The sequence below is a fragment of the Amblyomma mixtum genome, chromosome 6, assembly GCF_055824585.1.
Source record: "Amblyomma mixtum isolate Tamu chromosome 6, ASM5582458v1, whole genome shotgun sequence".
Lineage (NCBI taxonomy): Eukaryota > Metazoa > Arthropoda > Arachnida > Ixodida > Ixodidae > Amblyomma > Amblyomma mixtum.
The window spans coordinates 81082500-81106937 of record NC_143017.1 but is presented as its reverse complement, the minus strand read 5'-3'; the positions used below and the strand labels follow the sequence as shown (position 1 = coordinate 81106937).

Below are 24438 nucleotides of genomic sequence, written 5' to 3'. Positions count from 1 at the left end.
CTCTTCTACGTGCTGGGTGTTTCACCTAAAACTTTACACAATTAAAAAAAAGGTTTTTTGAATTGAAGCGAGATTTGTTCGGCTAGGCTTTGTAATCGGTGTAGCAGACTTGAATGCGCATAAGACGTGCTAACCAGTATCCTGGTTAACTAATATTCAATACCTAACTTTTAAACTATTACTGTTAGGCTCTTTAATTATTGACTAGCATGTCGCCCACCTTAAGTAATATCCATATCAGATCTTGGAATTTCGCAAACGCAATTATCCTGAGCGCCGTGGCCCAAAAAACTTTGGCTGAAAATTTGGATTATTTACGACCTGTGCAAAGGTTGCTTTGCCTGCAAACTTCTCGAAACGCATGGATTTTAGCGCAGTATAGAAAGAATCGGTTCGGTCATAGCGCCGAGAGTAACCGCTTTATCTAAATTCTAAAAACCGATATGCAATTACTTACGCTGCGCTATACGCCTTTCAATAATTAAGCAGCGTAAAAATAATTGGCAAAAATTTAACTATTCATATTTAGTTAGTCAGCGTGCTAGTGAGCACATCTTAGCTATGCTTTGACGTACTGCTACACTGACAATGCTACGTAGGAAAAAGCACTTATCGAACTCAAAAACCTTGTTTTTAAAGAATGTATGAAGTATCAAGGTGAAACACCCTGTATAGGAAAACAGCGGCGAATTCGTCGATGCCTTCAAGTGCCGGTAGCAACCTCAACGGCCATTTTAAAGCCGTGAAATCTGCTTGCTCTTCGGTCCACACACTGACATCATCGTTCAGGAGAAGGTTAAGCACCCAGATACACTTGCCAATGTCCTTAATGGAGCGACTAAAACACTATGCGAACCAGTGATACTGCATAGCTATTTCTTTGTGCCGTTAGCGGCATTGACGGCCAGAGCCCGTAGTTTTTCAGAGGTGGGCGGTATGCCTTGCTTGTTAACGACGTGGTCAAGGTTGCCACTTTATTAAATGAAAAAAAAAAACTCTTCTTCGTTCCGAAAGGTACTGCTAGATACCAGGTTGAGAGCAATAGCCTGAGACGGTGATGGTGTTCGTAACAAGCAGCCGCACAGAATATGTTGTCGTGGAGGGACGCCAGTGAAATTTCTACTTTACGTGGCCGATAAAGTTTATATCAGGCACTGAAGCGTGACTGGTGTGCTGAAGTGGGTGAAGAAAATCGTGTTCTTTGTAACCCGAAGGAGCGACGGGGCCAGTCTGCGAAGCTGATGACGAATGGAGTCTGAGCCCTCAGTGCCGACGCGATGTTTTCCTAGTTTCTGCAGGAAAAGAGTAATGCACAAGAAATGCTTCTTGAGGAGTGCCCACCCCGCGTACGCCTAGTTCTCTAAAAACTGCGGTTCAAATTAAACTACTCTCATGACCGATTAGCACGTTTAAACAAGTATATATTCTCACCTCTCACAGGCTTTCGCTATGCTACAAACAAAATGATAGTCTTTAAACTTTACCGAACGTCTTCGGCTTGCCTGCTGACACAAGTAACACGGCGGTGGGACGACGCTGTTCTTTTTGCGACGAGAAATTACATAGGTTCGCCTCGAACATAGCTTCAGTAAGGATGCATAATAGGATCCTGCAGTACGACTGCGCAGGTCACAGCTACATGTACTACTTTATCAGGCGCTGTTTCGATGCTGTGCCGAAGGTGCATCTACTAATGCTGACGCGTTGAAAATGGCGCTCTTTCAGGGCGCTGGTAAAGGAGCACACAGATGTTGGGCACCGGTCGTAGCAACTAAGGGGAGCGCATTGCCAGATGCCTGTCAAAGCCATTCGCAGTCGCCTCTAATGAATACCAGCCAAATGGTTTCATCGTTCGAGTGAACAGAATCACACCGACGAGGGCACATAGTGAGTTAGGCGTCGCAGAATTAAGGGAAGCTAGTTCACTCTGTGACACTGCAACTTTGTTCATTGCACGTGAATGTGCACAGACGCAGCTTTCAGGCTTGCCGTGAGTATTTTTGGCGAGCTCGCTTCAGCACAGTCGTAAGAGTAGGGGCCACAGGAGTGGAATCTAACAGCTGTATCATATCAGTACAAACCGATGGGGCAGAAGCATGGAGGCTAACGAAAATGATTCAACCTAATTTGAGAGCAACGCCGCAAGCAGTGGAAAGTAAATCCATAGCTGTAACGTTAAAGGCCGATTCACACGACGGACCGTTCGCCCGCGGCCTGCGCACTACGTGTGCATACGTCAGCACTTTGAGGGGCGCGCTGTCGGCCGCCATCCATCCATGCATCCAGCGCGCCTCTCAAAGTCCTGACGTATGCACACGTAGTGCGCGGGCCGCGGGCGAACGGTCCGTCGTGTGAATCGGCCTTAAGAGGCACTAAGAGAGCAGAATGGGTCAGGATACAAACGAGAGTTGATGGTATTCTAGTGAATATCTGTTTTGAAAGATTCGAGCTCATGCATGAGGTCGTCAGGGGTGAAGTGGCCGCCGACATTATGGATGATGCCGAGGCATGAGATTGGAGGATGGGGGAATATAAAAACTGAATCTGAATTATTTCAATGCAACATTCAATAAACATGACCCACGCTCCCTCAGATATACACGATACGTCACTCCTCGCATTAGAACTAATTACGGTATGCAGATGTCCTCGTATGCTGTTTCGGTCTTAATTAATAAACCCCCATTCATTTACACCTTGTCTCAGGATTTCAAAACTGCTCGTTCATTGAAAAAAGTGTTATTAAACTTCACCTTTTTTTCAACTGTTTGTATTTAACGCGGTTTTCTTGTTTCCTATTTGCTCCATACGTTTTAAGGCCTTCTCCGCTTTTTAGTGTTTCATGCAATGCGTGTCTCATGCTTCAGTGGATGCATTCATTTCCTATTTTGTGTTCATGTTTCTTTTTAAACATTGCCCCACAGTGTTGCTGCTGTAAACTTATATCTGTACTTACGTTTGTTTTTTTCCTTGGGGCCCGGGGCCCCGTCAGGCAGAATTTATCTGCCTTTAGCTCAGGTCTCCAGGATTTTTTATACTCTGAAATAAAATTCAATTCAATTCATATGCCCCTCCCTCAAGCACTCTCATTGGAGTGCTCTTTGTGATGGCCTTGACTCTGCATTGCACTCGCGATCCGCATGGTCTCTCTTTAAATCTCTCCTTGGCAATAAGCTTCTTACCCTTGCTTCCACTCTAGCTAAAGCCCTCAATTAGGGGACTCCCTCTGACGTTTTTGATCAGCTCGCCTCTCTCTACCTCCCTCCCCCTCTGGAACCCTCCTACCCGATGTACTCGGGTGGTCCTAACCCCGATCTGGACCACTCCTTCACTCTCCGAGAGCTCGAATCGGCTCTGGCTGCTAATGCTACACGCTCGGCTCCCGGTGAGGATGCCATTACATATACCACACTTCGCAACCTTCCTGACTGCGCCAAAGAATTCCTTTTTCAAACCTACAATGAGGCCTGGAACAGCGGCTGCCTGCCGAGCTCCTGGACCTCCTCCCTCATTTCTATGATTCCTAAGCCGGGCAAACCTCCCTCTCTCTCTAACCTCCGCCCAATCTCCCTGACATCGTGTGTTGGTAAGACATTTGAGCGAATGGCCTTGACTCGCCTCTCTAATTTTCTCGAGGCGACGGAGTTCTTCCCCATTCTCTCATCGGCTTCCCACGCCGCGTCTGTGCACAGGACATGTTTCTGATTCTCCAGCACACCTTTCTGTCACCTATCCCCAACTCAAATTCACGCACTTGTGACCGTCGATGTTCGCAAGGCCTTCGACGGTGTTTGCCACGACCGCATCCTTTCCCCATCCTTTCGACACCCTAGACTGTGGCCCCCGCATGTACTCTTATATCCGTTCTTTCCTCTCTAAACGTGCGGCTCGCTTTCGAGTAGATACCCATCTGTCCGACCCCCACCACCTCACCCCTGGCACTCCTCAATGTGCTGTTCTCTCTCCTACCCTTTTCAATCTTACTATGGCCCCTCTCCCCTCCCAACTAGCTGAAATTCCTGACCTGCATCATATAGTTTTCGCCGATGACATCACTCTCTGGTGTGTGTTCATCTGGCTCTCCCGGTCAGCTACAGGACACCTTGCAACGTGGCCTAGATCTCATCGACTCCTTTCTCACCACCGCTGGCCTCTCTCCTGCTCCTGAGAAATCCGAGATTCTCCTTCTCAATCAATCCTCCTACCAGCGCTCACACCACTTCGTCTCTCTCCACCTTTCTGGCTCTCCCATTCCTGTCGTCACGCAGTGCAAAGTTCTTGGCTTCCCTTTGCACGCGGCGAAGAATGTGCAAGCCCTTCACCACGCTGTCACCACCCGCCACTCGGTAACTGACCTCCTGCGGTGCGTGGTCACTCGACGCTGAGGTCTCCACGAGGCTCATGCGTGCCGAGTAAGTTGCCCACGCACTGGCCCTTAGCAAGATCGTGTACTTTGCACCCTACGCTCCGTTCACTCAGACTCAACTTAACGCTCTCGAGATTGCCCTTGTTGGCCTCTACCAGGCAGCTCTCAACCTCCCTGTCACTACCTCTACGGCTAAGCTATTTGCCACAGGCCTCTTCCATCCTCTCCGTTCTTTTCTCAATCTCCATCGCAACTCACCGCTTGCCCTGCTTTCCCTTAACCGACAGGGTCAGTGGTTATTGACTCAAGCGGGTATCTCGCACATTCCAATCTCCCCGTTTACCTTTCCCACTCCCACCCTGGCTCCCAATCTTCGTATCATCCCCCTCCCCACCAACATGTTCCCCGTCCTGCACGCCGGCCGTCGTCATGCAGCTGCGCCGCACCATTCCCCTCTCTTTGATACCCAGGGTTTAGCTTACACGGATGCCTCCTTCGTGGCTCCTCGAGGTTCCTGCCGCTACGCCCTGTACCATTCCCACCTCCCCGCTCCTGAAACACACATCAGCGGGCCGTATCTACGCTTTCCGGACGCATTGTCCCTCGAGGTCCTCGCCATTGCGCATGCCCTCCAGTCTATTCAGATTCACAAGCCGCTATGCACCACATACAGAAACGCACCCTAACCCCTTTCTTCCAAGGAGGTCGAATGAGCTGTCTCCGCACAGCAGCCTTCCATTGTTTCCCTGCGCTGGATTCTTGGGCACTCAATGATTGACGGCAATGAGCTGGCCCATCAGCTAGCCCGCGACACACTTTTCCGGGCACGGTTGATCCCCTGGCCCAAGCCCTCGAAGGACAGTGGGAGACTCACCCTTCACCGCAGCATAAAAGAGATCTACCTCCAGCTCTGCCTCGACAAGCGCCTTTACCATCTCCCTCATCTATCACTCAAGGTGCCGGAGGCTCGCATTCTTCAGCACATCCAGATGAATGTAGTCTTCACCCCGTCCCGCCTCTTTAGTCACTGGTTACTTGGTCATGTGGGCGTACTTATACCGACAGCCGAGCAGGGCTTGCAAAACCATTTCGTTTGATGTGCATCATGCCTGGGTAGAAAGAGAGTTCACTACTCTCGAAGGTAGTCACGTGACCCGAATCACTAGTGATTTCATCATGGGAACTCGTCATGCTGACTGCGGAAGGGAGCTTCAAGACCTGAGTCGTTTGATATGCAACATGCCTGGGCAGAAAAATAATACTCCGTGCTCAAATGTGGTCACGTGACTTTAGTCACTAGTGACTTGGTCATGCGGCCTTCTTATACTGACAGCCGAGCAGGGCTTGGAAAACCATTTCGTTTGATGTGCATCATGCCTGGGTACAAAGAGAGTTCGCTACTCTCGAACGTAGTCACGTGACCCGAATCACTAGTGATTCCATCAGGGGAACTCGTCATGCTGATGGCCGAAGAGAGCTTCAAGACCTGAGTCGTTTGATATGCAACATGCCTGGGCAGAAAAATAGTATCCCGTGTTCAAAGGTGGTCACGTGACTTTAGTCACTAGTGACTTGGTCACGTGGCCTTCGTGTACCGACAGCCGAGCAGGGCTTGGAAAACCATTTCGTTTGATGTGCATCATGCCTGGGTACAAAGAGAGTTCACTACTCTCGAACGTAGTCACGTGACCCGAATCACTAGTGATTTCATCATGGGAACTCGTCATGCTGACTGCGGAAGGGAGCTTCAAGACCTGAGTCGTTTGATATGCAACATGTCTGCGCAGAAAAATAATACCCTGTGCTCGAAAGTGGTCACGTGACTTTAGTCACTAGTGACTTAGTCATGCGGCCTTCGTGTACCGACAGCCGAGCAGGGCTTGGAAAACCATTTCGTTTGATGTGCATCATGCCTGGGTACAAAGAGAGTTCACTACTCTCGAACGGAGTCACGTGACCCGAATCACTAGTGATTCCATCATGGGAACTCGTCATGCTGATGGCCGAAGAGAGCTTCAAGACCTGAGTCGTTTGATATGCAACATGCCTGGACAGAAAAATAGTATCCCGTGTTCAAAGGTGGTCACGTGACTTTAGTCACTAGTGACTTGGTCATGTGGCCTTCGTGTACCGACAGCCGAGCAGGGCTTGGAAAACCATTTCGTTTGATGTGCATCATGCCTGGGTACAAAGAGAGTTCGCTACTCTCGAAGGTAGTCACGTGACCCGAATCACTAGTGATTCCATCTTGGGAACTCGTCATGCTGATGGCCGAAGAGAGCTTCAAGACCTGAGTCGTTTGATATACAACATGCCCGGGCAGAAAAATATTACTCCGTGCTCAAAGGTGGTCACGTGACTTTAGTCACTAGTGACTTGGTCACGTGGTCTTCGTGTACCGACAGCCGAGCAGGGCTTGGAAAACCATTTCGTTTGATGTGCATCATGCCTGGGCACAAAGAGAGTTCACTACTCTCGAACGTAGTCACGTGACCCGAATCACTAGTGATTTCATCATGGGAGCTCGTCATGCTGATGGCCGAAGAGAGCTTCAAGACCTGAGTCGTTTGATATGCAACATGCCCGGGCAGAAAAATAATACTCCGTGCTCAAAGGTGGTCACGTGACTTTAGTCACTCGTGACTTGGTCATGTGGCCTTCGTGTACCGACAGCCGAGCAGGGCTTGGAAAACCATTTCGTTTGATGTGCATCATGCCTGGGTACAAAGAGAGTTCACTACTCTCGAACGTGGTCACGTGACCCGAATCACTAGTGATTCCACCATGGGAACTCGTTATGCTGATGGCCGAAGAGAGCTTCAAGATCTGAGTCGTTTGATATGCAACATGCCTGGGCAGAAAAATAATACCCTGTGCTCGAAAGTTCTCACGTGACTATAGTCACTCGTGACTTGGTCATGTCTTCGTATACTGACAGCCGAAGGGCTTGGAAAACCATTTCGTTTGATGTGCATCATGCCTGGGTACAAACAGAGTTCACTGCACTCGAACATTGTCACGTGACCGTAATCACGCGATTTCATCGCGCGATCGCGTCCTCTCGTTATCTGAACAAAGATTTAAGACACGGTCTGTTTGATATGAAACATGCATGCCTGGGTAGAATGATAATGCACTGTGCTCGAGCGTAGTCACGTTACTATTGCCACTAGTGACTAGGCCAAGGGGTGTCACTATTTTGATAGCCGATCAAGCCTACAAAAACCATATTGTTTGATATGAGTCACTCCTAGGTATGAAAATATTTCGCTTACACCAGCATGGTCACGTGACAATGACTAGTAATACCTCATGCAAACTCATGACAGTCATGGCAGCAGAGGGCTACAAAAATCGTTTTGTTTGATATGCATCAAGATCGGATTGAAAAAGGTTTCGTTGCAATAAAACGTTATCACGTAATTCAATCAAATGCAGCAAATAGAATTCAGTATCAAATAATTTCTCTCTTGCTGTTTAATTGGGCCACTAACAGGAAATTTATAGGGAACTTATCGTGAGCTGTTGCAATGCGGTAGTATGTCGCAGCCAAAAGAATGAATTTCAATTACTGCAAGCTTTTTCCTGAGCGGGGGTGCTGTTGTTTCCTGGAACAGCAGTTTTTCCCAGAATTCCGAGCGACTGTTTGGAGGAGGCACACGACGGAACGAGCTCCGGTCGATGATCGCGCGTTGCAACTCATATTGAGCGCGATAGTACATAGGGTCACATTTATCGTCGCTGTCATCTTCTGCGCTGCAGTCCCTGCAATGTTTGGCTACGTGGCCTGAGGTAGCAAAACGTGCGACATTGCCACTGTGCTCTTTTAGCCTTTTTGTTGAGACAGCGGCCAGTCTGCCCGCTGTATTTTTTCCCACAGGACATGGGCAGTGAATACATCACATCTTCTTGACACGGGACAAAACGCTCCCCGTTGTTTAACTCTACACCTGCGCGTTTCGTTGGTGGTGATCTTAACTTTTTTGCACAACCTGGAAAGTTTTTCCGGCGCTGAAAATACTACGTCAACCCCTGCCCTACTTCCAATTTGCCGGAGGTTGTGCGACACCTGATGGATATAAGGCAAAACAAAAACCTTTCTTCTTTCCCTTTGCCTAACCGGTTCGCTAGTGTGGCGACGTCTCAGGTTTTTCAGCTGCTTTTCTGCCACTGACACTAGGACATCGGACGGATAACCAGCCATCCTAAGGCGATCAACTAGTTTCGCAGAGCTTTGTCCCATACTATGCTGGCAACACTTCTTTAAAACATTATTAAAAACAGAATGAATAATGGCCCTTTTTACAAGTTTCGAATGAGCTGATGCTTATGGCAGGATGGGTTTTTTTGCTCGAGGCTCGTACGACCAACACACATGGGACGGAGTGAAATGAAGGGCGAGATCTAAGAACCTGATAGAATCGTTAAGTTGGGTTTCATGTGCTAAAACCAGTGGTTCAAGACACTCTGTGAACACTGAATGAATCTTTAGGAACTGCTGCTCAAAACTGAGGTTGTCGTTCTGTACCAATACAAAGTCATCGTCTGCAAATCTAAAAATGCGGCACCCACCGAACCCTTCTAGATGATCTTGCAGTGTTTTGACACGCAAGGACAAAAACATATCGCTAAGAATCGGGGCTAGGCATGCACCAATACATATCCCGTCTTTCTGGGTGTACATAACCCCATTCCATTCCACAAAAGTCGAACCAAGATAAAATGATAATAATTCTAGGAAGGCATCGGCGGAAATTCCGCACTCGTTTTGGAAAGCTATAACACCATGCTTTTCGATGTGCTTATTATCACCTGACAAGATTTCCGCCTGGGCAATCTTGTAATACAAATCTTTTATGTCTACTGAAAATCTGCAGTTTTTTTATCGTGGTTCCATCATTTTAGGAAGGTGATTTTCGTCAGAATTTTTTATTCTAAGAGGGTCATCGATCGTTGAAACGTTGAGTTTCTGTTGCAAGTATCTTGCGACATGCTCCTGCCATGTCCCTGCCTCTGAAACTATTGCACGAAACGGCCAGTTGGGTTTATGGGTCTTTGCAGAGAGAAAAAAAGATTGTTTTCTTTATTCTCTCAGCCTTATTTCATCCCTTTTAACCTTAAGCGTGTTGATGACTATTTCATGCTTGGGAAAATTTAAACTCTTCGCGGGTACCGAATAGAAAAATTGCGGCTGATATTTTTCGTTCAGCCTTCTCCTGCAGACGTCGCTATTTCAACGACGTTTTGCATTCTCAACAGAGGAAAAATTACTGAAATGCTTTCCGTTGACTTTTTACAGCTCTCGAGAAACATGGGAAACCTGTCAACTCTCATCGTCTTCGGGGCTGCTTTTATCGGTAGGAACTTTTAGTTGCGTGCAGAAACGCACACACTGTGTTTTAAAAGCTAATATGATCGTGCGAAATGTTGCCATAGAAGGAAGAATGGCCACCTTGAGGCGCAACTCGGCATAGATCCCCAACGACAGATACCAGAATATTGAAGCAGCATATACCAGGAAGCACCTAGCATTGCGTCGTCCCTCCGTAGCTAGCAAGCCTTCTTTGCCGATCTGAGTGTTGTTATGTCAGCATTAGCTCCCGTTTTGTTAAGCTGGAACGAAAAAAATTGTATTCAGTTGCGGGTATAGGAGGCCAGGGTGAACCGCTCCGCATCAAGTTTCTGCCTAGGCAGGAGATGCTGAAAATAAAATATGGCCAGTGAGATTTGCTGAGGAGTTTTTCCTTACTACGCTGGCTTTAACTCAATTTCGATACGAGGTATTTTTTTAAGTGTTCGAGTAGCTCTATACCCATATAACATCTACGAATACAGCAGAAGGATTGTGAGGCGGTTGCAAATAAAGCATACTCACAAACTGAAATTCAACAAAAATTCAGGAAGATTGTTCACATCAAGTTAGAGAGATGTGATCTTGACGTTAGCCATTACTGCACACTGCACGCCTTAAAAATATGCCCTGCAACTTCGATGCTTTTTTTTCTGTTGTGTACTTAGCACGCGTTGTGTATCGTTTTCTCGACCCATGTGTCGGATATCTCCACAAGCACGTTTCAAGGATTCAGCTGTGATTTAAAAACGTTCATTTGTCTGCCATTATTTCGCAGCGGCTGTTCTAAGCGGAGCTGCGGGTATAGACTGCAGACTTTTTGGCCGGGACATTGCTGGCGACGCCCCCGAGGAGAGAATTGAAGACAGCCATGAATGAGGAAAGTCCTGTTGACGGCGCCAGAAGCATGCCTTGATGGAAAGTGGGAAGCCACGGCCATTGGCAGAAACGAGAAAATAAAGTGGACAGGTCAAGGCTGAATACGCATTTCGTGCATACTCGACCAAGTGATACGCACATCACTACAGCAACTATGATTTTCTCTTGAATGTGCGGGTCTGAGATCAGTTAACTTCTTCCAGTTATAAATATGAATCCCGCAACCTTCGACTACGGCCCAAAAAAACTGTGATCCCGAACTAGATCCTTCATTGCCCGAAATCTGAACACCGAGCCCGGACTCAGCTCGAGATTCGAAACTTAGGCCCACCCAGCTAAGTCCCACGTCTTCAATACCGGGCCGGGCACAGCCCCGGTGCAGTGTCCCTCTACGCCTAGGCGCGGACCACTTAGCTCGACGCGAGGCCCAGCCGGGCTCCGTCACGGGTCCCTCAGCAGCTCTAGAGGTAAACTGCTTACTGAATCAAAATTGGTCTTCCGTTACACAAGTAAGGAAGTGGCCTGCATAGGCGGTGGTACCACAATACTTGAAATAACCGGTTTGGTGAACACAGAAAGAAGGTGATGTGACGCGGGCTAACCCCGTCTGCTTGTGAAACAGTGATCTCTCTCAGAAGCCCCAGTTCCGGGAAACATATGAGTACAGTTGCATTCTTGCGCATTCAACTTTGTGTTACCTGTAGGTTTTTAATGTACATTTTTGCTGAGTGTTTCCTGTCCTAATGCGCATGGTGCAGTGGGTTCAATTCCTGATCACACAGGCTCCGGTCTCACACAAAATGGAAGCAAAATTGTCTCCTTATTTCATGCTGTGTGTCGGAAATCACGAAGTGCTATAAACACTATGGTCCCTTTAATTGGCGATTCTCATCGCTCAGAAATGTCTTTTCGGGAATCGAAAGGAGAGAGTTATGAATTCGCTCGGAACAGACGGCTGCCCTCCGACCAATATAATGAAGGCCTTTCTTTCGAGGTTTTTCTCAAGATTCTAACGCCCTACCATGAGCGGTAACAAAAAACAACAGGTGCGGGGCGTTTTCACTCACTCGTTTTCACCCCGTGTTCTCTTTGATGGCTGAAATCGCCGAAGCATGCGGTGCATTGTGCTGTAGAAGGCGAACGAACTCGAGCAAACCGACCATGAATGAAGCATTACAATGCGCCACTTCGAACGCCGCATTGAAGCTGCCCTTGCAGAACTTTGCGCTTTTAGAGTGAAAGCTCTGCTACGCTAGGTACAACTCTTAGCTTCTCCTGGCTTTGTGCGCTAGGCTTTGACGCCGTACCAACTTCAAACCAACCACACCCCGGAGGCTAACAATGTGCGACTATATACGGCTTGCTGCGCATAGTAATGCTATGCCTGTATGGTATACTCTTAGCTAATAGCCAGCAACTACGTGACGGATAATAAGTGGTTACTTGACCCTTGACCTTGACTTTCTACTATGAAATTTAATCTTGACTTTTGAGCTTGACCACTAGAGCTGGGATTCTGATTGCCTGACGCAACGTCATGCAATGACGCAGCATTCTGGTCACACCATTCTTCGCTATAGTTACCGCTGGCTTTGTATTCACTCGTCTGCTAGGTTCATCCGTGTTGGACGTCAGCGAATTTTTTCCTTTCAGTAAACTTCTTGCCTTTCATCGCTTATCGCGGTGAGGCGTGCGCGTACATTGCTTGCTCATAGCACTGTGACTGACGATGCCGCTCCCTGAACTAGGTCTACAAATGTGCTTTTCCTGATTCCGCGCAAAGAAGTAGTCGTACTAATGCAGAGAAGGAATTTTAGCGCCGGCAGTTGTTTAGTTTCGAGACGTTCCAGGCTGCAGAACAAAAAGAAATTATGGTCTGTATGTTGCACGGGGGAGCAAAATGTGACTATAGTAGACCACAATAAAACAATGGGCACTCGATCAGAGAATTTGATGCGAAGTGCGTGCGCGAGCTGTCACAATCTTGCATAAGTGCTTAGTGGTGAATGAACTTTCAAATGATACTTCTCGTTCCCACTGGCGTCGGATTCGTAGTTTTGCTCACGAGCCCGCATTACTGCTTGATCTCTCCATAGCCCTCTCTTGTGATGAGATAGACGACATCATCGCCTAGGTTGTCTTCGCTGTCCGAGCATATATATGTATATATATATAATGTAAGATGGGCACTGGGATGGTTAGAGGAGCTGGGCGCCGGCGGTAGACACAGAGACACCGGCCTCGTAGAAACACAGGTCGAGCACCGAGAGCACACACCCAAAGCGATGGCAATGACACAACGGTCAGAAGTTCGTCGTCGTCTTCGCCTGTACAAGAACTTCTTCGTCAGTACAACTGCCCCCCCCCCCCCCCCCCCCCCGGGAAGGAGAGGAGCCATCCTGGCGACTTACGGCGTAGGTGAGATGGCCGGGTCATAATACTGCTTTAGGCGCTGCACGTGAACAGTCTCGCGTCCGCGCCGGCGAAGTTCAGGAGACGACATCAGCGGTTCCACCACGTAATTAACAGGCGAGGTTCACTCCACAACTCGGTAGGGGCCATGAAACTTCGCAAGAAGTTTCGAGGAGAGGCCGGGAGTACTGGATGGAACCCAGAGCCACACGAGGCTACCAGAAGAAAAATACGGGGACGTGTGATGGCTGTCGTGGCGGGATTTCCGACGGTATTGGGCCTCAGTTGTGAGAGAACGCGCGATTTGGCGACACTCTTCTGCGTGTCGTGCAGCTTGCGAAATTGAAGTACACTCAGATGCGTCAGGCTGGTATGGGAGAATGGTATCGAGTGGAGCAGAAGGATGACGGCCGTAAAGAAGATAGAACGGGGAGAAGCCGGTAGTCGACGGTGTTGCGGTGTTGTAGGCGTACGTCACATACGGAAAGACGAGATCCCAGTTGGAATGGTCTGATGAGACGTATATAGAGAGCATATCGCCGAGGGTAGGGTTAAATCTTTCGATAAGGCGTTAGTTTGCGGGTGATAGGCAGACCTGGTTCGGTGAATGATGTTACACTTGCGGAGCAAGGCTTGCACAACTTCCGATAAGAAAACGCGGCCTCTGTCACTGAGCAGTTCGCGCGGTGCGCCGTGGCGAAGAATGAACCATCGCAAAATGAAGGAGGCGACGTCAGACGCTGAGGCGGATGGAAGGGCGGCGGTTTCTGCTTACCTCGTCAAGTGGTCAACTGCCACGATAGCCCAACGGTTACCGGCTGCAGTGTAGGGAAGAGGTCCATACAAATCAATGCCTACGCGGTCGAATGGGCGCGGTGGGCAAGGTAGCGGCTGCAACTCGCCTGCAGAACGGTGAGGAGAGGGCTTGCGACGTTGGCAGGGCAGGCATGAACAGATGTGCTCAAGGATGAAGTTATACATTCCGCGCCAGTAGTAACGCAGCCGGATCCGATTGTATGTTTTCAAGACTCCTGCGTGTCCGCATTGGGGGTCAGCGCGGAAATAATCACAGACTTGCGAGCGGAGATGGCGAGGAACAACTAATAACCATTTGCGACCATCTGCGCCGTAGTTGCGGCGGTAAAGGAGATTGTCACGGATGGCGAAGTGAGGAGCTTGGCGACGGAGAGCGCGTGATGGAGAAGCCGCCGTAGGGTTAGAGAGGAAATCAAGCAGAGACGCAATCCAAGGGTCCATGCGCTGCGCTGAAGGCATGTCGTTGATGTGAAGCAACGGAGGGGAGTCTTCGAGTGTTGAGAGGCCGGCGATCTCAACCGGAAGTGGGCAGCGAGAAAGGGCGTCCGCATCTTGGTGTTTGAGTCTGGTGCGATAAACTACGCGGGTGTCGTATTCCTGCATACGAAGAGCCCATCTTGCGAGGCGGCCGGAGGGGTCTTTCAGGGAGGATAACAAGCAAAGCCCATGGTGGTCCGTCACGACGTCAAAGGGACGACCATAGAGATAAGGGCATCATGATGGCTTTACGGAGAGTGCGATGTATAATAATCAATAAAGTGCAGGGATGTGATCAAGGGGATATCCAAATTTAACAATAGATAACTCGCGTAACAGTAATTTGACCAGATAAATCAAGGGAAATCTTTTTCTAATTTTTGAGCCAGTCCAGGCAGTGCTCCATCCCTGCATTGATCAGAAATGTCTCACGCGGCGCAAGAAGAGAAAGCTTTCAATTACAACGCTTGTTCTCGTTCCACGTGAAAGAATGCACGCTGTCATGTTGAAAAAAGTTTTTTTTTATCCCAGCAAGCAAATGAGACTTTCTATAGAGCTCAATAAACTTAAACCCTGTCACAGCGTTTCAAATATGCATGTCCAGTCGCTAAAGGCAGATGAGCTATTTTTATCATCCCGATTAGTTTATGATTCAAATCCCATGGATGTTTTTGTATTCTATTTGTATGGCTGATTCGTACGTTCACCTTTAGCGACGAGCAAATAAAAAGCGGGGCTTCGCATCCAAGTTCACATTTTCCCAGCCATCCCTGCAGTCACCTTAGCTTCAGTGCAACGGTGTGTATACCACTTCACTGCTAAACAACAGACTTCATCCATTACAGTATGTTTCTTCTGAATTAAACTGCTCGGCGAACGTCCTGTTGAAACTATCATGTTCATGAAAAGCTTAAGGGCTTTGTTATAGTAGACATAGGTGACCCATGTTCCCTGCCGTATCAATGCGCTAGTGGAAGCTATTTTCTCCATTTTCTCACGCTTAGGTCGCGCATATGCTTTTGGTACAACGATAAATAATCAGAATGCTATGAACGCCTTACTAAAAAGGCACATATCTTCGCAAACCTATCAATTCTAATTAACGCGTTCGGTTTGAAATGCGAGGCCCCAAAGCCATGCAGCTTTAAGCTGTTATTAGCCCCGAGAAGTTTGAGTGGCGCCCTCTCACGGCCAGCAGACGTGACGTCACGGCGAGGACGCCCGTGCGCCTGTGTCGACTGCTCCAGCTATACTACTGCTCGAGGAGTACGTTCGCATTCGCTTCTACGTTTTGTTGTTCGTCACTGAAGACCTGATGGACAACGCAGACAGCGGTGATAGAATCTTAGGTAAGCAAAACTACGCTGAATCACGATCACTGCCGCGTTCAAAGCTTAAAAAACGGAGTACATCGAGGCGAGCACAAGTGCGCTCGAGCGGTCGCCGCGACGGGCTCCTGCTATGCCGTCTTTCTTCGGAAATGACTATGCCTTCAGCAATGCCTGTTTTCTTCTATGCGCATTTTTGTTTATTCCAGTTATGGATATATGGCAGATATGCGGTTGGGCGGTTTACGGCGCAATATAAGATTGTTTGATGTTGATGTAGCGTCGTGATTGTTGTTGAGAGCGATCACAACAAACGTGTTTGGCGCGGTGGCACTTGATACGCGGATTTGTTTTGAAAGCAGGTTATTGGTTAAAGCTGGAAGATTAGCCTTGCTTGGCGCGCATTTTTGAGTGTGATCACAAGCATGTACGCTGTACAATTATGCCTAGTTTACTGACTGCAACGAACATGCATGATCGTGTTTCACCAGCAGATGGCCGGAAATTTTATCGGTGCTGCCGTAGAATGATCAGCTTCTCCGGCATTCGTTTCGCCTCTGCGTGCTGCGACGTAACCGCAACGCTGCCTCGGGGATAATATACAAACTTGCAAACGTTTCTCTTTCCAGTCGCCTTGCCACTGAGCAGCATCAACTGCTATGTGGACAAGGTGTGCGAGACCAGTCGCTGCCTCATCGAAGCAGAGGACGTGTTCTATGCAGGCCATGTAGTTGAGTGCTCCGTTGAAGCAGCTGAAAATGGTCGCGTCAGTTTGCTGGCGTTTGTTTTACAAACGACCGCACTCAACAGTTCCCCACACGAAATTAAGATCACCTTGTGCAACTCCGAGGTTGATCGAGCCAGCTGCTCCTGCAAGGCAGGGTATGATCTCCTTCCGGTTGACTGTCGGCTCAAATTGTAGATGCACGGAGTGCAGTAAATTTAATATCTGGGTGACAATAGCTAAAGATGACAGCATCCTGCGCTGAGTAATTTTTTTTTTTATTCATACACCTTGGCTGTCGAAAATGCTCAAAACATTCTTTACGAGTTTCTTCCCTTCAAGTTGCTGATAAACTCAGTTAATGATCGTATCACATTCGCATTTAAGCACCTTCTTTAATTGACACAATAGGTGTTCAGACTGAAGTAACTCGAATGTCTTCAAGTGCTGTTCTGGATTTTATTTTACAGGATTTTACAATTATATTGTGGCTTTTCTGCTACATATTAATGCAGTAAGAACATTCGACAAACTGTCACCGACTGATCAGCCACAGAAATGGGGCAAAATGCAGAAGGACCGAATAAAGCAGAAGTATGAACCAAGGGCTATAGTTGACCTTCCATGCGCAAAAAAGGTGTGTGAATAATACTGCTTTTACAACATAACTTGGAGTAAAAAAACAAAGAATGGAAGGCAAGACTGTGGCAGGAAGGCCGCAGCTGACTGGTGCATTATGTTAGAGTAGTGAAATTTTTGGTTGATAAATTCAGCAGTTTGCTTAATGCTTTTTCACTAAAAGCCCTCACAGCGCTCTAATTCCTGTGTTCAGTTCCCACAACGAGGACAAGCACACGTTATTTTCTTTTTATCAATAGTAAAAACCAGTGTCACAAGTACCATGTGATAATTTTCGGGAATATCAGTTGTCATATATCTCCGTTTTATAAGACTGCTTCAAATATACGGCATTTGACTCTAAATATAATTTAGTACTCTCGTATTTACTGAAACGTTGCTACCTTATGGATCACTTCAAGGTAACTCTCAAAGAGGTGAAATAGAAATGGTGAGATGTAGCTGGCTAATGGCGCCAAGTTGTGTGTTTTCATCAAGTGCACATTTTTCAGCCTGAACCTTTATATCAATTTCTTCTTGTTTCCCAGGCAAAGATCAAAGAGCCTGCTGAACCTAGCGGTAACATCCTTGAAAGGCTCCTAAAGAATTTGGGCAATCAGTCTGCAGCAAAAATGCCTTCGGAGAGTGCCATTGAAACAGGTATTAATACAAGCTTATTTTAGATATTGGCTGGCCATATCAGTGCAGTATACATAGCAGCCGAGCCTATTATTATGAAATGAATCCGTGCAGTGAAAAGTTGCAGTACATAATACCGTTATGCTGGCATCCATTCATCTACATGGTGGTGAATCTCATGTTACTTTGCTACATCAAAATTTATTGGTGTTAGTTGTGCAACAGCTGTGCAAAAGAAGGCTACTTGATCAGGTCACTGCATGGTATATTTGCTGATGGGCAACACTGTCAGTGCTAGAATGTCTCCTACATGATTAAAGTAAATATGAACTTCACCTAATGAATGGAATTGGGACCTTTGCATGGCAGAAAGGTACTCTTGTGTACGACTACCTAGATTGCAGTTCACTACAGCTCATGTAATGTTTTTAACAAGGAGCATGCAGTAGTGACACTGCAGTACTGGTTGAGATATGACGACACATTTCGGAAACAACCAAGCTATCCAGCATGATGCGATATTGAGTCACTGAAGTTTCAGTAGGTGGTCTATGAAGATACTTGGCCACCCTTCAATGCCTATAACTGTGAGGTTGTCCAGGGCTTTAGCCTTTGGTATCTGTCACTCTCAGAAAGTTCTACCTATATACTTATGAGCTTCCAGCAATAGTTGTCGGCCTTACTATAAGGCCATGTATTAGGGTATGGGTACTAGGCACAAAATACCAGCAATTTTCCAGGATGTCCATATGGATCTCATTGTATTATGTTGTTCTGTTGGAGCCGTTCTTGTCCGGCCTTTTAGAGTCAGTAAACCTCTGGTGATGTAGACCTCTAATTTTGTGTGGTCTGCTTTCTCTGCAGCTGTAGCAGACTGTGATGCACAACCCCACCCCTGTGAGCGTGAAGCTAGGAAAATCACTCTCATGGGTACCATTCACGAGCTAAGAAGGTTCCTTGGGAACTGTGGCCTAAGAAAGCTGCTCGAACACTTAAGCAATGCAAGAAGCCGCGAAGATATTGCTGCGATTGAAGAGTCAACACGAAACCAAGCGAAATCTGGCCTCTGGTGGCCCCACAGGGTTGGCATGATTACTGCCTCCATCGCCTACAGTGTCTTCACAAGGGTGAAGACACTGCGGACGAAGATGGGCCCACATGACCTGAGACCTTTACTAAAAAAGGTCATGCGGCAAACCAACGTCTGCACAGCAGCAATGCGCAGAGGCAGCATGATGGAAGAAAGCGCCAAAAAGTGCTATGCCCAACAGGAGCAGTCGCAACACACGGAATTAATTGTAAGGGAGTGTGGACTTTTTGTCATGGATGGACGACCTTACATTGGTGCAAGTCCAGATGGAATAGTACAATGTCAGTGCTGCCCCAAGCGTGTGCTTGAAGTGAAGTGCCCAGAGTCATTGGAAAGGTTTGTGGTGGAGAACACCGAGAAAAATGACAAAGCAACTAAAAGGTTGAAGCGTGCAAGCACGTACTTTTTCCAAATACAAGTGCAAATGGGCTTGGCAGGACTGAAGCAAGGGGAGCTATTTGTCTTTTTGAATGAGGAAAACAACACGTGCATACCTGTGTCATTCGATGAGGAATATTTCAGGGATGTGGTTGAGCGGTCCTCATATTTTTTCGAAGAGTATGTGCTCCCACATATTCTGTGTGATGAGGCTTCCCATTCTGCCACTTGAAAATAAGACTTGTAGCTACAATGTAGCACCTACTCTAAGCATTTATTAAAAGATCTCTTGGGGATGATTATTTTTATATTTTTTGCAGAAAGTGTTATGTGCAATTGATAAATGTAGAAATCAAGCATTTTGTACCTGTAATATGCCTGCCAGCTGTTTATTGCTATTCTGCACTTTTTATTGTACATGTGTTACACACACATTGTGATACATCTGTGATATAACACAAAACAAAGTGAACAAGAGTTGAGGGGAAGCATCAGTCAGCTAGCCAATGTTTCGACAAGGGGACTTGCCGAAACCAAGCCCTCTTGTGAAATCATTGGTTAGCGGACTGAAGCTCCCCCTCAATTCCTGTTCATTTTGTTATGTGTTGTCAAGAGTCCCATCTTCCTGCCCTCTATCAACCGTGGATCTGTGATATAACTGTTTTTTTTTTTGAGGAAGTAATAAACTCGGGGGGGGGGGGGAGGGGGGAGGTTGAAGGTTTTACTGATTAAATACTGTTCTGAATGTTACAAATGAAGATGATGTGATAGTAATACATCTTTTACAACACACATGAAACATACAACATTCATCTGTTTACTCCATGCACTCAAGCTTAGTCATCTACGACCTCAAGAGGAACTTGTTGTCCTTAAACAAAGGCTTCGATAGGTTCACTGTGCCAGCAATTACGATGAGAATATTGTCTATGTATGGCAGAAGATCAAGATCGAACCGATTTCTCAAAATACGAAAGAGTTTCAATCTTTGAATGGCTCTTTCTACATGTACACGAGCACTTGCGATGGACTGATTTTTTCTTGCCTCCTCTGTTGTCAGCTGTTTTTCCATAAGAAAGGGAGGTCTGATCATCTTGACATTTTTTTCTCTGCAGAGTTCACTGATGACAAATCCTTTATCCACCATGACGCTGTCAACATGTGGCATACGCTTGTCAAGCACTTTAGAGTGTTTTGTGATATATGTATCCGATGCTTTCCCACCATATGCTGGGCTTATATAGCTAATTAGACCCCCTGGAGTCCCGCTCACCAGCACCTTTGCAGTGTAGGTACGTTTGTAATGGCTGTATGTTAGCAGCCGAGAGGTGAGGTCTTTTGGCCGCTCAATTTCTATTTCTGTACAGTCGAGCACCATTCTAGTGTCCTTGTACTCCTTGAAATAAGTTGTGAGGCAGCTGACCACGCAGGCCTTTTCTGGCCAAAATACTGCGTGCTTTAAAATGCTGGCCAGGATCACAATGGACTCTCTGAACAAGTTAGACGCAGTTGTGCGGTGAACTTGAAACAGCACAGCCAGCAGTGAGAAAGTCGGATCATGATACAACTTCATGAATGTTAATAGGACAGCATCATCATTACTTATACAGAAGATGTGGTTTGTCTGCAAGACACGTGCTTCTGTGAACAATTCCGTGATGTTGTAAAACAACTCAAAGCATCCTATCCCTGTGAGCACAAGCAAGCCATTTTCATCTAAAATTTTCGAAATAGTAATGAGCTGTTCACGTTTGAAAATGCCATTTGTTGTGTTAACTTGGATTCCAGCATCTTTGCAAAGCTTCTGCACCTCCACGGTAACCTCTGGAAGAAAAAATACAAGCAATGTAAAAAACCAGCCGCATGTGAAAAACGAAAGTATTCAGTACCTTCTGAACTTGCTGCGTGATGGTCCAGACTCTGTGTCGGAACTGCTAAAGCATTGAAAGAAAAATACACAGCAGACTTAATTTGTGTCATCTGATATACTCTGTGCATGTACAGGGATGTTACTAAATTTCCACACATATTGAAAACTTTTTTTTTTTTGCAGAATACTGAATACTCCAAAGAACTTATTGAGTGTCACGTGATGAGGACAAAGAAAGTGCCCTTGTTTTAAACAGGCTACATCTTTCGGTGCCTTTTTTCCTAGGGCCAGAAGGCAGTTCTCAGTAATAACTGAGGTAGCTTCGATCACATGTCATTTTCTTCTAGGTGGGGTGATGCGAGTGGGGAGAAGATTTTTCTTGTGTAGTTACTGAGGTAATAATACCTGTGACTTTATATGTTGTACCAAGTGGTCACTCATCCCAGCTGTCAGTGGCGTAAGATTACTTTGGGGTAGCATCACGTTGCTTTGATCAACACCAATGGTGAGGAGCTAAAGCTGACCATTTATAATGGTTTGCGCCTAGGCATTTTCGTGCAGTACTGTTTCATGGATAGCGCTAAGCACAATGAAGTTCTTTTTTTACCAAAAGGAGGTTCCTGCATTTTCTATATGCCCTACAGCAAGCTCAGCCATAGCAACATGAATCTTCACATGGGTGTGATGGATTGTAAACTTACCGTCACACTCCATTTGTACCACCTCCTCGTCTGATCGTGCAACAGATTCCATTGTAACGGCGGTCGAACTTTCACTGCTGGTCCCGTTTTCGTGTGTTGCCAATGCGTCAGTGCGTGTGCAGAGCTGAAACGATCTTGCGGGAGCACCTCTGTCACCTGGAATTTTAATCAAAGTGATACGGGAAATCGCGTAAATAAACACCGCTGCAACAATGAAGATCTAGTTAACACATTCCGGGCATTCTCTCAGAAGAAAATAGCGCTGACCAGGTGCACATCTCGGGGGTACTCTTAAAGCGCAGTACAAGTCGGGCGCGCAGCCTAGGCAGGGCCCCACGAGGCTCGCCCCAAAGCTCGCGCGCCGCATCCCGAGAAATATCTATCTACGCGGTGCCTGGTAGAACTGACGTATTTTACAGACAGGTAACGGCGCTTTGCATGTTATATCAAATCTTTCTCCATGATTGAGCGCGAGAACAGCTCGCTCGTGAGTAGTATGACACGCGACTAGAAGAATCGCCACGGCTGAACCATATCTCAGTCGTTTGGCTACCGCAGAAGCCAAGTTCTGTCACTTCGCGTGGTTTAAATAAACGCCTGAACATTCAATGACGAAAAATAGAGCAAAGGACAGTTAGAAGAAGATGTGACTGACTTACGCTGCCGCCTCGTCAATCCCAGGTACGATCGGTTTGCATCACTTGGACGCACGGGAAGATTGACGGATGGGATAGCTTCCGACGCCAGCTTCCTGTACTTGTAACCTGATAATTATAAAGAGAATCGCTGACAACCAGCCCGGAAAAGCTTGGTAGAGGACTTACCTAGTATCTTGTAAACAGGGTAGACAAAGTCTTCCTCTTTGAAATTCCTGCTGCACACAACAGCCGACGCTGACGGTTGCTTTCCCATTTTCAATTTAATCATCCAAGCCTTCTTCATTTTTGACGACTTCGGGTAGAAGTGAAAGCTAACACCGGCTTCTTTACGTGATTTGCACTGCGGCACTGAGCAGTAAGTCACCATGACTGCGAATTAGCGCGCGAAAACGAACGAAAACAGTCAGCACGCCGGCAGCCAGGCTGACGGAGTCCTTGCCGTGACGTCACACTGCGGCGATCGCAGCGGCGCCAGTGTTCGTTCTCGGGGCTAAGAAGAGGAATCACGCGATGATTGATGTTAACTGTGTCCCTCTTTTACGTTTCACTCGTTTTGTATTTTTCTCTTCGTGGTCAGATGTATTAACGACGAATCCGAAAAGATTGCCGACAAAGAAGAGCTTTTATTGTGGGTTATCAGGTACGCCATGATAAGGGCCGGGTGAGTACAAATTGCCTGGCGGCATTTTTGTTACGAGTTCTGCACGCAATGCTTTCTGGCGTCTAAGTTGACCCAAAAGCTGCTTTCATGGACGCCATTGGGCGTTTCTTATGCTTCGCCCTTATTATATACATCATTCATTTACCAGTGCCCGCGTACAACTATCACTTCGTGAATCATGCAGGGCATCAACACTACGGAAAAATATACATTCAGTTTGGATCTGATGTGTGGATTATACCACGGAAGTTCTTTTATGAGTGAAGCATTTAATTAGTTCCTTCATTCTCCTAGCATTATTTCATCCCTTTTAACGCTGAGCCGTGTTGATGATCATTTCATCGTTTTAGAAATTTAAACGTTTCGCGGTTACTGAATATAAAACTGAAGATTATATGTTTCTTTTTGCCTTGTCCAGCCGACGTTGCATTTTGAATGACAGTTGGCATTCCAAGAGACCTGAACATACTGAAACGTTTCCTGTCGACTGCTTGCAGCGCTCCAGAAACATGGCCAACCTATTAAGTCTGATCGTCTTCGGGGCAGCTTTTATAGGTACGAATTCTAGTTGACAGTAGAACCTCACTACACTGTTTTAAAAATCAAATCATCATGCGAAATATTCTCATAAGAGAAAGAATTTCCTCAATAAGGAGCAACTCCGGAAAGATCGCTAACGATGGTTACCAGAATATTGCAAAAGTTTACACCCGGAAGCAGATAACATTGCTTCGTCCCTCCGCTGGTAGCAAGCCTTCACTGTCGATCTGTGGGTTCTTAAGGATGCATTACTCACAGTTTTAACTCGACGGTATGCAAGAAAATTGTTTTATGCTGCGGGAAAGGGACAGTAGAACGAACCGCAGAACATCTAGGTCAAGCGAAGGCAGGACATACTAAAAACAAAATGCCGCCAGTGACATGTGCTGGAAGTACTTTTTTACTTGCTACGTGGGTGTTAACTTAATCTTCATACAAAGAATTAATTTTTTCACGGAATGTATTAGCCCGATCAGAGTATGAGATCCAGAAATAGAGCAGAGTGATTGTGAGCCAGTTGCAAAGAAAGAATATTGTCACCCTGAAGTGGAACAAAAATATCAGAAGGTGGTTCTGGTCAATGTGCAGAAATATCAACTTGACGTTAGCCAGTATAGTTTTCTCGCCCCAGCTGTGGGCTATCGCGATCTGCACGCAACAATCATCCATTTAAAAGTTTAATCCTTTCCCTTCTGTTGCATATTTTTTCCCAACGGCCGTTATTACCGGTGCTTATGCGAGTCTACCTCCTGGAATCCGTTTTAGTCGGAGCATTCTTGGTGGCGCCCCAGAGGAGAGAATCAAAGATAGCCACCCATGAAGGCAATTATGTTCACGGCGCTAGAGCGCATTTTTGATACAATGTGGGAAGCCACGGCTACTGGAATAAACAAGACAATAAAGAGCACTAATCAGGGCTTCAATTGCATT

General features: G+C 46.7%; 2 protein-coding genes and 1 pseudogene across 2 annotated transcripts; 1 reads left to right on the top strand and 2 right to left on the bottom strand.

Moving 5' to 3' along the window:
- The first annotated feature begins 16154 nt into the window (after window positions 1-16154).
- On the top strand, window positions 16155-19309 carry LOC149339528 (uncharacterized; annotated as a pseudogene).
- A 612-nt stretch (window positions 19310-19921) lies between these two features.
- Window positions 19922-20692, bottom strand: LOC149339527 (uncharacterized). Its single transcript, XM_089550500.1, has one exon. The coding sequence runs from the start codon at window positions 20648-20650 to the stop codon at window positions 19922-19924; it is 729 nt and encodes a 242-aa protein (XP_089406626.1). The 5' UTR covers window positions 20651-20692.
- A 57-nt stretch (window positions 20693-20749) lies between these two features.
- Window positions 20750-22784, bottom strand: LOC149339526 (uncharacterized). The gene is made up of 3 exons (XM_089550501.1): window positions 22473-22784; window positions 21649-21804; window positions 20750-21011 (listed from the first exon to the last, which is right to left on the bottom strand). Exons 1-3 carry the CDS (start codon window positions 22672-22674, stop codon window positions 20794-20796), a joined length of 576 nt encoding a protein of 191 aa, XP_089406627.1. The 5' UTR covers window positions 22675-22784; the 3' UTR covers window positions 20750-20793.
- Between the last annotated feature and the right edge of the window lie 1654 nt (window positions 22785-24438).

Bases quoted from the DNA above. Each gene is read 5' to 3' on its own strand.
- LOC149339526 (XM_089550501.1), bottom strand. From the start codon at position 22,674: ATGGTGACTTACTGCTCAGTGCCGCAGTGCAAATCACGTAAAGAAGCC. The intron at 21,805-22,472 runs GTAAGTCCTCTA...TTAAAATTCCAG, and splicing joins CCCTGTTTACAAGATACTAG to GTGACAGAGGTGCTCCCGCA. The intron at 21,012-21,648 runs GTAAGTTTACAA...TCAATGCTTTAG, and splicing joins GGTACAAATGGAGTGTGACG to CAGTTCCGACACAGAGTCTG.
- LOC149339527 (XM_089550500.1), bottom strand. From the start codon at position 20,650: ATGAAGTTGTATCATGATCCGACTTTCTCACTGCTGGCTGTGCTGTTT.